This window comes from Numenius arquata, chromosome 4, assembly GCF_964106895.1.
Source record: "Numenius arquata chromosome 4, bNumArq3.hap1.1, whole genome shotgun sequence".
NCBI classification, from domain to species: Eukaryota; Metazoa; Chordata; class Aves; order Charadriiformes; family Scolopacidae; genus Numenius; species Numenius arquata.
Window position 1 is genome coordinate 3896200 of NC_133579.1, and position 14636 is coordinate 3910835.

General features: G+C 42.8%; 1 protein-coding gene across 13 annotated transcripts in view; it reads left to right on the plus strand.

Annotated features, from left to right (window-relative positions):
• Positions 1-14636, plus strand: part of EYA1 (EYA transcriptional coactivator and phosphatase 1) — an 87008-nt gene that overhangs the window by 7248 nt on the left and 65124 nt on the right. For 5 of the 13 annotated variants that reach the window (XM_074146831.1, XM_074146834.1, XM_074146822.1 and 2 more), the window contains 3 exons: positions 8196-8276; positions 10206-10275; positions 10656-10801. In XM_074146831.1, the coding sequence (XP_074002932.1) occupies positions 8196-8276; positions 10206-10275; positions 10656-10801 (297 nt within the window). Of the gene's footprint in view, positions 1-963; positions 982-8195; positions 8277-10205; positions 10276-10655; positions 10802-14636 lie in introns of all 13 variants that reach the window. The other 8 variants (XM_074146830.1, XM_074146836.1, XM_074146826.1 and 5 more) reach the window with 4 other exon arrangements.

Sequence of the window (14636 nt, forward strand, 5' to 3'; positions counted from 1 at the left end):
TTCAGCATTTCTTTTTCCCCCATAACATTTTCCTGAAAGAAAGGACCTCGTTTAAGTGAAAAGTTAATAGCAATAGTGCTTCCCACAGACATTTGAGGGAAGGAAAATATGATAAATGACTTAAAAAAAATATAAATGAATGGGACATTTTGGAAACACCATTATTTTAATATAATTTGTTTTTGCAAGCTTCTCATAAAAATGTTCACAGCATATGCCGTTCCGCCCTGTGGATGGAGCGTGGTGGTGCGAGAGCCCCGTCTGAGTGTGTCTGAGGGTCCCAGAGCCCCTCTGGCACAGTGGCTTTGCACAGGCTGTGGGATGACAACAACCTGTGAAGATACTCACTGCTTCACCAAAAACTGTAACTGCAACACATCATGCTCGGTGCCGTGTCTCTCCAGTGGGACCAGCCTCTTAACCACGATCTGCATGTGTGCAATCATGCAGTAAGTGTAAGATGGAAATATCATCCGCCTGGCCAGGAACACAGATGAGAAGGAAATTCAGCCCCTGCTGTTGGTGTCTACCAGCAGAAACTCCGGGGGACAGGAGTATAGAATCACAGAATTGCCTGGGTTGGGAGGGACCTTTCAGATCATCGAGTCCAACCATCAACCCAACACTGACAAAACCCATCACTAAACCATGTCTCTAAGCTCTATGTCTGCCCGGCTTTTAAATACCTCCAGGGATGGGGACTCCACTGCTTCCCTGGGCGGCCTCTTCCAATGCTTAATAACCCTTTCTGTGTAAAATTTTTTCCTAATATCCAATCTGAACCTCCCCTGGCGCAACTTGAGGCCGTTTCCTCTTGTCCTATCTCTTGTTACTTGGGAGAACATCTTAGTCTAAGATCACACCTTAATAGACAATAGGGTGATATTTGAAGAGCCTTAGCAGCTTCAGAGACTTGTGACTTGATGATTTAGCACTTGCATTTGCATCTTGTAATCTTCTGAGGGGTTTTGCTTATTGCAGGTAGATATAAAATCATGAAACTCGTTAACACTTCAGGGTTAGCCGTGTCATCTGACCACTGGTTGGTCAGTGAGGTACCTGTGTAACCTGGTTTGATGAGACAGGATGGGGAGTTTGCTGCTGCTGGGTGGAGGGGAATGCAAGCTGACACTATCCCTCTACGTCCCGGTGAATTTGGCTTTAAGTCTGGCAGTCCTGGAGTTCAGATCCTGGCCAAAAGTAGCATTATTTCCTACTTATGAAAGGTCCTACCTGCTTTGTCATTCAGCTTCTCTCTTTGTGTCTCAGTCTTGTGTCTTGTACGCCCACATGGCAGAGCAGGCTTGACTACTGTGTCCACCTCTGGAGTCCTCAGCACAGGAAGGGCACGGACATGTTGGAGTGGGTCCAGAAGAGGCCACGAAGATGCTCAGAGGGCTGGAGCACTTCTCCTATGAGGACAGGCTGAGGGAGTTGGGGATGTTCAGCCTGGAGAAGAGAAGGCTCCGGGGAGACCTTAGAGCCCCTTCCAGTCCCTAAAGGGGCTCCAGGAGAGATGGGGAGAGACTCTTGATCAGGGAGGGGAGCGATAAGACAAGGGGGAATGGTTTTAAAGTGAAAGAGGGGAGATTTAGATGAGATATTTAGGAAGAAATTCTTTGCTGTGAGGGTGGTGAGACCCTGGAACAGGTTTCCCAGAGAAGCTGTGGCTGCCCCATCCCTGGAGGGGTTCAAGGCCAGGCTGGATGGGGCTTTGAGCAACCTGGTCTGGTGGGAGGTGTCCCTGCCCATGGCAGGGGGTTGGAACTGGATGGTCTTTAAGGTTCCTTCCAACCCAAACCATTCTGTGATTCTATGACTTATCCATGATACTCTCTGTTCATGTGAAGCCCTCCATCTTCAGCTGCCTTCTGGGAACATGACCTTCTTTGCCATTAATGGCTGGGGCTGTGATGTGTGGTTGTTCTGTCTGGCTTTGGTTAAAGAGTACTTTAGATATATGGACGCTGTGCAAACTGTCACATGCAGGGGAATTGCCATGGTCAGGTTCCCAATCAAGGATTTAAGAAGGGGAAAAAAAAAAAGGGAAATAGGCTGTAACACCTCTAAAATGATTGTTTCTATATATATGCTGCCCCTGTTTGGACAGGAGAGATACAACCGTTAAGTATAAATTGCCAAGTGAGTGTGAAGGGGTAGGAACATTAGTTTGACTCAAATAGCCTATGTACTTGTCAGATGAATATCCAGGTTAAATCTTGATTAGCAGCTACAAATACGGTCAAAACTTGTTTCCACACAGATTGTTTTGAATTTTCTTTCTGATTTTGCACTGTAGTGGTGATGCCATTTTTTTTTTAAATTTAGGGTTTTTACTGCTAGATGAGCGGCTACAATGATGTTAAAGCTCTCTCAGTTGTAATGTATAAGAGGAAGATGAGGGTCGTGGGGGATCTGTGCAGGCAGGGAAGATTGGGTGGTATCTGCAGCCCAAATACTGCAGAAGTTCTGAAGCCTTCTCTCCTCAAAGGAGGGGAGAACAGGAAACCGTCTGGGCTTGAACCAGAATGTGCTGCTCTGAGCAGGGGCTTTCTTTGAAAACTAAACATAAATTTAGGCTGGAAATTACCTTGTAGTAATTACCTCCTGGTAATTTCCAGAAAATGAGATTCAGGAAGAGTCCTCCGCTTTGAGAAGCAGAAGCAAGCAAGTTTATCGGGCGTTGTGGTCAGGAGCTGATGATTTGATAGTCTAATATAAAAGGAAAAAATGATGTCCTGGGTAGGAATTAGTACAATTGAGTAACCTGTTTATAAGTAGCCTGTAACCCTTAGTAACCTATTTATAACTGCAAGATTCTTCAGTACAAACAGAGGAGAGTTTGAATAAAATAATGGAAAATCATATAATCTAGATGATATAGATTATAAAGTTCCCTTCCAACCCAAAATAGAATCGTTTGGGTTGGAAGGGAACTTTAAAGTTCACCTAGTTCAACCCCCCTGTAATGAGCAGGGACGTCTTCAAAATACCATCAAACTTAGAGATTCAAGGTAGAATTGTTGTCCCGTTGTTAGTGTCAGTTATCTTTGTGCTTTGGGCTTCTAGTGGGTACAGAAAGAGGATGGCATAAAGAAAAACGGTGTATGAGTAGTAATGGATACATAAAATACTTCACCAAAGTATCTGCCTGGTGTTTAGCTGTTAAGGTTATTTGAAGACGTCATCTTGAGACAAATCAAAATTGGGCCAGAGATTGTATTTATAGGTATGTCTATAAACAAACTCACTTACTTTGTTGAGACTCTTTGTGCCTCATGAACACTGAGTGCTGTCAGCCAGGAATTATTTCATTTTGCCCACTTATTCGTATAATACAAAGAATATAACATTATAGTATTAATTCAGCCTTAAAACAGGAAAATTAAAACCAATTTACTAAGTCAACTATGGTTGGTTTAATGTATATGGCATAGCTTTTAAAAAAGACTGGTCCAGTAGAGCAAGCCTTAAATGTATTTTAGATAATCAAAGTAATTTTAAAAAGATATTTAAGAACCTTACTTTTTGCTTGCTTGAAGGTGCAAGCTTTATGATGTATTCGTATGACTTTTGTGTTAGAAATGGCCAAATATTAGGACTCTAAATCTATGTTTAAAACAGCCAGCATCTCATTCCTCATAGCACTCGTAATTGGCCAAGTAACAACTTTCTGAGTTCACAGCTTGACGCTGGCCAATGAAGCATGTAAACTTGTGGGTTCTGGTCTGAAGTTCTCTTTCTCAGTGGAGTTCAGAAACGGCCACGTAAGCCATTTTTAACCACCTTTTGTAGCGTGGCTGACAAAACAGGGCACACTGCACTTGCCGTCTCTGAGTGTCTTAAGAAGAAGTATCTTGACAATCGATATGATGTTGGATCAGCAGTTTTATGCTATCTCAGAGTTTTTGTGCTTTTCTCAGAGGTAGCATGTGCGTTATTATCCCCTACTTCTATTTTTTCTGTTATTTTGTTGTGTTGTTTTCTTACACAGTTTCTTTTTAAATCCTGTTTTGAGAATCTCATAAATGACTAGAAAAGAAGAATAAGGAGGAAAAATGTCTTTCTCTTGACATAGCTTAAGCTCCTTGGTATATAAAACAAGTCTGTATCAGTAATTCTAAATAACTTGATTTTTTGCAGCAGATTAGGAATACGTTAGATTTGTTCTTGAACTTCTTACTGATGATCTATCACCTGAGTGATTTTGCCAGCACAAAAACTTAGTAGCATTTTGCTAAATCAGAGTCTGTCTCTGTAATGCAAGCCTGATGACTCTGCACCTCTGTTTGGGTAGAGGAGCAGCAGAAGTGGGACCTCTCCTGTTTCATTTTCTGCCGTCCCTGCCGTGACCGAGGGGGCTGCTGGCAGTTACTGGTGAGCTGTGGCAATATTCCCACTAATTGCCCGGTGTCATCCCGTGAAAGCTTAGGGCACGTTGCAGAAATGTTAATTGTCATGGGAAATGCGGAGAGCTGAAACCCAGAGCGTGCTTAAGGAGCACGTCGTGGGGCCAGATCCGTGCCTGTCCAAAGCTTTGCTTCCTTGGACAGCTCAGAACATCTCTCATGATAGACATGGATTACTGACGTGCTACTGAGACAGACTGGAAGGCTTGCAGCCTTAGGAGAACTCTTTGCGGCTCTCTTTCCCCATGATTCTGGGGGGAAATATGCTCCAGTGCAGGTCAGTTTTTGTCTTGGGCAAATGGAGAGACCTTCCTTTGCAGTGGGAAGCCAGTGGTGAATGTTTCCAGCTGGTAAAACCATGGCTGTTTCTTCTCAGTTTATTTCTTTGTACAGCAAGCTTTCATCCTCTTGAAGTATGTTTAGGCTCAGATCATAGAATCATAGAATGGTTTGGGTTGGAAGGGACCTTAAAGATCATCCAGTTCCAACCCCTCTGCCATGGGCAGGGACACCTCCCACCAGACCGGGTGATAGAAGGAAATACGCAGTCATTTTCTGGCATTTTGATTAAAATGCTTGGGGAATAGAGGGTTTTTCAGCTCCTATCCGTCTTAGTTAAATTCCCAAGTAGCTGCGGCACAAGGTCTGTTAAGGTCACAGTTGTTTCTAAAGACGGCATGATAGGGCTTATTTATTATCACCCTACTAATTCCTTATCACAGGAATAATGTGAACAACCTTTCTTATCCCTTTTTTTTTTTTCATATATTCAGGAAATACAATGGCTGAGAGAGGAGATACAAGGAACAGTTGTTATGAAAAATTTGTAAGCATCTCAGTCAGCAACTAAAATTCATTTCCATGAAGAAAGCACTGCAGTGTATTTCGTATGGGTTTTCCTGTATCGTATGTTTAGCAAACAGCATTCAGTTACAAAGGTGGTCGCACTGAAGTATTGCTCAAGAGTCATAGGGTCAGAAATTCCATTTTGATGAGGTTTTTCCCAAAACGGTACCTTTAACAAGGATGTGAGATCCAGCTAAGTGGCAAAGACACATGAAGTAGGCTTTTAAACCATGCTAAGAGAGGCATTTACAGCCACTTAGAAAGAAATTGTCCTGGAAATCTTTACCTAGAACAAACGGGTCTCTAAATGGTGTGAGGTGGCTCAGTGTAGTCCTTGGGCTGCTAGTTTGCAGTGATACAAACAATATTTCATTTTACAAGTAATTTAGAAGAATTGTTTCTCCAGCAGAAAAGAAGGGAAGAATTTGGAAAAAGCACAGACTGAAGTCTCCCACCCTTTACCCCAAATTAGGTTGATCTGTCTCATCTTCCTCTCTTTTCCTCCCCGCCTCCCCCAGCCGTCAGCTCTAGAGAAAAGCATCTTTCATTGTTATTTCCAAAAGCATAATTGCATTACGGAAATTAGGTTCAGAAGACTTGCAGATTTTTGACAAAGCTGGGGTAATCTATGGGGGAAGTATTAGTCTGACTGCAAAATGTTGCTGTGGTATAGAAAAAGTAGAGGATAATGTAGATGCAATAATTCTTGCTATCTAGAATAACAAACCATGTAGAACTTGCTGTAAAATTCTGGTAGTTTCTGGAAAATTACTTGGGATAGACACTTTGCTACAAATACTTTGTTGTGTCTGTGTGTTAGGCTTCCAGTATTTAGTCATGAAATGGATGTTGGATGTGTCATATGCTTTGTTTTTAAGAAATATATTTGTATTAGAGTTGTAGTTCAGCTCATGAGTGCACTCTTGAAGTGAACCTCTCGGCCACCTTTTCTTACCACACTTTAGTTCACCTTGTGGAGTCCCTCGGACTTCACTTATTCCAGAAAAGGTGCTCTGCAGGAGTATAGCCAACAACGTTCTCCAGCTGCTGATGGGTGCTCCCCTCCTTGGGACAAAACTAAACCTAGCATGAAGTAGCCCCCCTCTGATGCCTGAACTATGGATATTGGACCCTCTGCACCAACTGTTTCACTCCATGAAACTTTCCTTACTGGGCTGCGCTGCTTGCTAATGCAGATGTGGCAGAGTTTTGTGTGGAGCTAGTATTGATCTCCCGAGTTCAGAGAGTCATAGAATGATTCAGGTTGGAAGGGACCTTAAAGGTCATTGAGTTCCAGCCCGCCTGCCCTGGGCACCAGTTAGCATGTGCAGACAAAACATCCTGCATGAGAAGCAAAAGAAAAATAGAGGGCGATTAGTAAAATGTTGAGAGATTGAATGTAAATCCCTGGGATGAGGTCAGGTGAAGGAAACAGGGAGGCATGCAAAAATAAGAATTTGGATTGGCAAGGAAAGGAAAGGTCTTTTGTCAAAAGGGGAAAGTGCCTCTCCCTCACCCTCGGCAAACCTGGCACCAGAAGGGTTTCTGCTAGTGATGGTCAGAGAAGCTGTGGCTGCCCCATCCCTGGAGGTGTTCAAGGCCAGGCTGGATGGGGCTTTGAGCAACCTGGTCTGGTGGGAGGTGTCCCTGCCCAGGGCATGGGGGTTGGAATTTGATGATCTTTAAGGTCCCTTCCAACCCAAACCTTTCCATGATTCTATGGTTGCAATTCCTGAGTATGTTTGTATAGACAAACATACATGCACACCTATGTCAGGATGACACTAAGGCTTTACACGTCAAATGGGGTGCAGTTTACCTTGGTTTTCTCGGGTTCGCGTTCTGCGGTGTTACTGGACTGCCCGGCTGAAAGGTCAGGAATGCACCGGCGCCGGTGCGTGGGAAGAGGTGACGGGTGTGTGGCAACGAGAGCCGAAGCGGTGGGATTGTTGGTAGCAAAATCCTCTCCGTTGTTTTCTGAAGCGTCATCCTCGGTTGCTTGCGGTGTGCTGAAACTCCACAAGCTGGGTATGGAAAAATGGCTTTGAGAGATTGCCGTGATAACTCCCTGGGAGCGGGTATTGAGCATCCATGACAGGTCAGCCCCATCCTTGCTCCGTGGATGGGAACCCTCTTGTTACCGAGGTTGCGCTGGAGGCACAGAAAGGGAAATTTGTTCATTTGTTTGAGGCTTTAATAAAAGTCATTAATTAATAATTAATTATGAAGCAGCTTGAGCCGGGAGAGAACCTCTCTTACTCTCATTCTTTTTCACTCTTTGACAGCCGTGTTGGGTTGCGGGTGCTGAGGGAATAAAATGTAAAAGCATTCTTAGAAGAACCTGGTGAGGACTGTGTCCCCTTTGTTTATTCAGGGTTGCTGAGTATAAAGTTGGTTTTCATTTTGAGAGGAGAAACCCACCATGAGGGAAGTGTTTTACCTCACAATCACGAATTCTCAGTTTTCCTCTGAAAAGTTATTTGAATGGGGAAAAAAAAAAAAAAAAAAGTGAACATGAACAGCCCTCAGAGAAACCCATTTAAAAATTATTTCCTTTTTTGTCTTGTTCAAATTGCTGTCTTTCAAGCCTGTGGCCTGATCTAAATGTGGATCCTTATTGTTGGGTCTGCGGGATTAAGAGGAATGAGGACAGGTGCAGGGAGTTGCATGGGGACTTCTGGTTTGTGACAGTGGCTCTTATTCCTTGGGGACAGAAATAACCCTCTCGATCATTTTATATGTATGTGTAAATCATGGCTGCCAGTACTTTGCATTGTTTGTATACACAAGTACATAAAATGCAAATTATCGATAGCCAGGATTTAAAGCATTTTCAGCAGATTTTTGTGGTGTTGAGTTTGTGGCTGTAGTGGGTGTGTGTGCATGCGTGTGCAAGAATATTAGGTGCATATAGAATATATTTTATTTATATTTCTATAGTTAAAACAGAACCAATGAGCAGCAGTGAGATTGCTACTACTACTACCACAGACGGGTCTTTAGACAATTTCTCAGGATCAGGTAAGGAATAAACAAAGGTTTTAAGCTCAGCATTTTTATTTTTTTTCCGTTTACTGTTTTCTTTTCCCATGTGGTCTAAACCTGTGCACGGCTGTTAAAAAGTCTCATGCACTTTGCAGCTTATGCCTATTTCTGTTCATCTTACTCGGACAGTGTAAGTCAATAGGAGTTTTCCCCGAGTAAGGAGCATTTAGATCATCAGCCTTATTGATGTCCATTGGTGTCTTCAGCGGGAGTCTCACTAGGGAATATTCCGGTTCAGAGTAATTACTCTTTTGTTTTCTGTGAGTAAACATACCTGCCTCTGTGATTAGGGTTGTCATTGAGGGGTAGGTCTTCCTCATTTATTGTAATTTATTATTATCAAGGTATTCATTCTTTTGTCAGGCTTTGTTTTTTTCTTTTTTCTTTCTTCCTGGGAGCCAAACAGATCTAAGCTGCTAAACGTACAGGAGACAAACACCGTGAGAAAATCCTCAGATGTTTGCACAGTTTTGCATACCTATGGATTAACTGTGGTATTTCTAGCACATCGTTTTTATGGTGCAAATCAAAAAATAAAAAAAAAAAAAAAGGGGGGGATCTAATACTCTGTCATGGGATTATTATTTCCCGAGTAGCAAAATTTGACATCTCACAACCAGTCAGGCTCCAAGTAGCCAACTTTTTTTTTCTGGTCTTGTCTCTCCATTTTCTGCGCGTGCTGTTGAGTAGGAAAGCATCCAACTTGACAGGCACAAAAAAAATATATAAAAATGGTTTCTAGGGTATTTTAAATCTCTGAAAGAAGAAAAAGCAGTAGCTACGTACATCTGTGGTGATCCGACTAAAGGTCAGACCGCAACATTTGATGTATCTGCAGCCTCTCAGGCCACGGAAAAGAAAATCTATCAGGTGTGGAAGGCACGGAAAGAGATTCCCTGCTTCCCTCCACGCTTCCCGAGCGCTCCCGGAGTGTAAAGATGATGGATTTTCCCTGTAGTTGGCCGGGAAAGGGGTAGCTGGCGAAGGGTAATTATCCGTGCCTTGTTTATTTCCAAGTACTTAGCGATAGCGCCTGTTGTTTCTCCGGCTGTCCCCATTTTACAGTAGTCTCATAACCTGCCGCTGACCCCTTCCTGGCAAAGGCTTCCCAACCCACCTTGGGACCTCGAGGAGAAACGGCGCCCAAAAGGGAACCAGAGAGGGAAGGGCTCCCAAAAATAACGCCCACAGGGGAGCACGCCGGGCACCCAAAAATACCCAAAGAAATGAGGATGGGTTGGCGTAAAGCTGCGTGTCAGCAGCGGCCGGGCTGGGGGGAGAAGCCGGCTCTCCTCTCGTTGCTCATGACATCTTCACGCAACGCTGAGCGTTTGGAAGGCCTGCAAGCATTTTAGAAAGCAGTTAAGACGGGGAGGGAAGAGAGAAGGAAGTGTAATATGGTAATACATCAGCTGCATTATGGATTTTTTTTTTTTCTTTTTCTTTTTTTTTTTAAATAAAAAAAAGAGGCACATGCTCTGAAGCTGGCCATGTGTTTTCAATCGAGGCACGCATAAAGCTCCTTCATAAAATGTAGGTCTTAAAAATTCTAAAAGTTAATAAAATGTTGCACTTGAGATATCAATAATCCTTTGAAAATATGAAGGGAAATGTTTCCATTAGGAAATAGGCTGTTTGCATTGAAAATGTTGTCTGTGTGTGAGCAAAGAATAAACTACCGCTCAGGAGTTGTACAAAGGGGTATTTGAAATTCGTAATCAAGATTTTAATGTTAAGCATTCTTGTATAGTTCCTGATAAAATATTATTTTCTATCTAAGGTATCAATGATATTTGAATTTAATTAAAATCTTGTTAATACTCTGAAATTCTATTAGGAAAAATAATATTTCTCTTTGGTGTGTGTATTTACACTTCTGTGTGCTTTCTTTTCTCCTTGGTGCAGCAATTGGAAGCAGTGGTTTCAGCCCAAGACAAACACACCAGTTCTCCCCACCACAGATTTACCCTTCCAAGTATGATATCTTTTAAAAATAATAATAGTAGTAGTAATAATAATAACTGAAATAGGCAGATTTTAACCTCATTTAAAATAATAATTGGGTCCATCTGTTAAGTCATAATTTAAACCGCAGCAGCTTCTAGGGAAAGAAAATATTTTTTTTTTAATGCTAAAAATGTATTTGAAAAATATTTGGAAAGCTCTTATTTTACTTATTCTTTTATTATTGATTTCTTATTGCTGTTTTGTCTTTGTCTTATAGTTTCTGCTGTCTAGCTCAGCCTTTGATTATGTGTTAATGAAGTAGCAGGATTATAATAAGGCTAAAAATAAGCACACGCATGTCTGTCTAATGCAGCGTCTGTCCTATTTTCTGTCATTTGTAATCAATAGCAGACCATACCCACATATCCTTCCTACCCCCTCCTCACAAACGATGGCTGCGTACGGGCAGACACAGTTTACAACGGGGATGCAACAAGCTACAGCTTATGCCACCTACCCCCAGCCTGGCCAACCCTATGGAATCCCGTCGTATGGTAAGAAACCACGTCCGTGTTGTTTTTATTCCAGAGGTAACTATTTTTAAGAAGAAGGTTGCGTGACCCGTGCCTCAGTGCTTAGTGGGACTCAAGACTCTGCTCTCAGTGCTCTCAAGACCGGTAATTTTCCCCATTGGAGTGATGCTTAATTTATGTATCATAGAGCTAAGAAGCTACTCAAGAGGATGATTCTCTCTTGGGATCAAGGAGAGAGATTCATTAGGATTTTATTGGCGATATAAAAAAAAAAAAAAACCAACCAGCAGTGAAGTGGGAATCTATGGGACTTCCATTACACAGGCGGAGCTCCTGGTGACTTGCCGAGGAGCTCTGCTCTCCAGCAATGCCGTAGGGTTCATTGGTACATCAAGGTCTGAATTTCGGCTGATCCAGATTACTGGAACCCAAGGGAAGCAGCGAAGCTGCGCAGATTTTCAGCAGGTGAAAACCTGATTCAAAAAAACCCCACCAAAAAAAAAGAAATAAAAAAATATCTCGCTTTTAATGTTTTGAAACTCCCTGGAGGTGAAAACTGAGGGAAATTGCCACTAAAGCTCTGTCTGCTTGATGAAGGAGATAGTACTAAGTAGCAAATATTTCCAAAAAAAATTTAATTTAAAAACAAGCTGCTGTGGGTGAGACCATTTTGCTGCCAGACTGTCTGCTGGCATACCTCGTAGGAGTCCGGCAGCAAGGATGCAGTATTAGAAAATAGGTCTTATATTCCTCTGGGGGAATATATTGAAAATATACAACCCATGTGCTTTTAGAAATATATTTTGTAAAGATTACATCGCCTTACATTCAGATAATGTAAGTTTCATACCAAAAGGACAGAACCCACAGTAAAAGCTGTGCCCCTTAAAAATCATTGAAACTTTTAAGTGCAAAACTGGTGAATCTTTCATCCTAAAGATCTGCCAGTTTAAATCCAATCAAGCATATCCTACAGCAGATTACTCTGGGCAACAGGTACAAGAAATAGATTCTTATTTCCCTTTACTTTAAGAAAATGTGTTTCCTTAATATATCATCTAATAAATATGATGTAAGGAAGCATTCATCCTGAGGCTACAGCCTTGATTGCTTACCGCCAAAAATATGGTTATAAACCTGAATTGGATGAAATCCTGACCTCACTGAAGTCAACTATAAAACTCCCACTGACTTCAGCAAGGCTTTGATTTCACTACTTGAGTTTAGCTGTATCTCAGTCGTCCGAGCTATAATTGAGAGTTACTTGGCAACTGCTCAGGGCAGGGGGGTTAACATGCCTGCCTGCTCTTTTGTTTTGGTTTGGTTTTTTTGCCCAGTCCATCCCCCAGGCCTGGGACTCCGGATAATTTTGCCTAACATTTTACATTGCAGAGCTACTTTCGGCCACTGAACCCCCTGGCTCTGGAGACAAGTGGATTTTAATGCATTTTGCTCTTTTCACACAGTGTCTCATGACTGGGGCTAAGGTTCTCCTTAATTATGTACTTTATACAGTGATATTCAAAAGCAAAAATACATTAAAAAGTTTTGGGACCAAACACCATATACATTTTTGCATACTTAAGGCACATCATATAGTCCATGTTCCCAAAATAAATTATAAGGGGAACACTGGGATGCTCATTTGCAACAGGTAAGAACTGAAGCCTTGCTTAGAGCCAGAATTCTCCTCTTGGGTCTGCAGCTTAGACCCCATGTACCACCTGCCTTGCCTGTCTCTCCTCCGGGCAGAGAGCTTCCAGCAGGTATGAAGACAGGATACTTACAGAATCACAGAATTGCTGGGGTTTGGAGGGACCATTCAGATCATCGAGTCCAACCATCAACCCAACACTGACAAAAATCATCACTAAACCATGTCTCTAAGCACTATGTCTGCCCGGCTTTTAAATATCTCCAGGGATGGTGACTCCACCACCTCCCTGGGCAGCCTGTTCCAAGGCTTAATAACCCTTTCCATGTAAAAATTTTTTCCTAATATCCAATCTGAACCTCCTCTGGCACAACTTGAGGCTGTTTCCTCTTGTCCCATCACCTGTTCCTTGGGAGAAGAGACCGACCCCCCCCTGGCTACACCCTCCTTTCAGGGAGTTGTAGAGAGCGAGAAGGTCTCCCCTCAGCCTCCTTTTCTCCAGGCTGAATACCCCCAGCTCCCTCGGCCGCTCCTCACAAGACTTGTGCTCCAGACCCCTCACCAGCTCCGTTGCCCTTCTCTGGACACACTCTGGGGCTTACTGAGGGGAAAAGTATTCATGAATTCACATATTAACATTCCCTCAAGTTTTCTCCATAGGGCCGAGTTTGGGAAGGTTCTGCCTCGAAGGCACCTCCAGCTTCTTCATTTTTACACTCCCCCAGCTCCACCGTGGTGCAGCGGAGCAGGCAGGAAGGGGGGTGGAGGGGAATGCCACTGGCAGCTGCCTCCCAGGGGCTCCTGGCTCTGGTTCATCTGCAAAGCCCCCGAGGAGGCTGCAGAATTTCCTGAAGCTCCCTCTTCCTGCCTGCTCCAGTACCAGCATCTCGCAAAGGCTTCGCTTACTACCTTCTTTTCTTTCCAGATACTGGCAGACCCCCTCATGTTCTCTCACCGTCCCTTCCCGCTTTGCATCCATTAGTCTTGGGAGACGAAGGGAGCATCAAGGTTTGATGAGTGAAGGCCTCCTTAGATGAGAGCAGGTGGGAAGAATAAGTCCTAGGAGATGAAAGGCTCGTCATAGCGTGGAGGTTTGCAAAAGGGCACGTCCGTGCCAAGTTGTCTTCACTCAAGTGGCATCCTCCTGCCGCTGCCTTTGATCAACTCCTCCCGCTTCGTCGGAGATGGGGAGTTGAATCAGGCCCTTAGAGCTGGACTAGAAATTTTATGCTTGATTTAGTTAAATTTTCTCTAAGCGGTATTTATTTGGCATTTCAGAAGTCCTTGAACAGGCAACAAATAGAGATGGTTGATGCCAAAACATCCATAGCAGGAGTTTCCCCTTGGAAACGAGGTGTCAGATTCGTCATTGGGGTTGTTTAATTGTAACATGAAACAGAAGAAGCAAGTAAGCACCAGGGGAAAACAAGCAAACAGGCTTAGTCTGGCAGTTAGCAGGTCTGGCAGAAGGAATTAAGGGTAATTAATGACAGCAGTTGAAAAATAATGATTTAAGTGGCAGAAAAAAAAGTACGCTGCCATTTGTATATGGGGAGATACCAAAGTTTTGCAAACACAGTAACTTCTCAGCTCTCTCCTACCTTCAAATGTTTTTGAATATTGCTTTATTGAAAAAAAATCCAACCAGGAAAAGGACTTAGATTAACAGTCATTTTCAAAGGAATGTTACTAATTCACACTTAGTTAATTCAGTTCAAATAAGGGTGGTTTCTGAACAATGAGGTATCACCGAATGCCACAGTGAAACCTTAGAGTATTGTATTACTTTTCCATTGGTTTGGCTATAATTATTTTTAAATGGTAGTTCATGTTGGGACAACCTTATAATTAAAACTAAGAGACAGAGGCTGAATTGTGTGCGTTTCCTCAGTGTTTCACTTGCTGACATTTACTTGCTTGCTGCCTTACAAATTGGGGGAAGAATCACCGAAGCTGGGATGCACGTCGTTCGTTTAGTTGGCCTTGGGATTCTTTTATTACTAAATTTGGAAATGAGAGGGTAATGTGATGTGTAATGGATTTCCCTGTCAGTGCAGATTAATGACTCTCTGCTATGTCCTTCCCAGTTTGGGAGATTCCTTCAGGAATAGTTCCTGTCTATTAGGTGTTTGTTTGTTAAAAGGACTAAATGCCTCCTATAGTGTTTAATTAGCTTTGAAAATCATCATTACGCTTAATGCT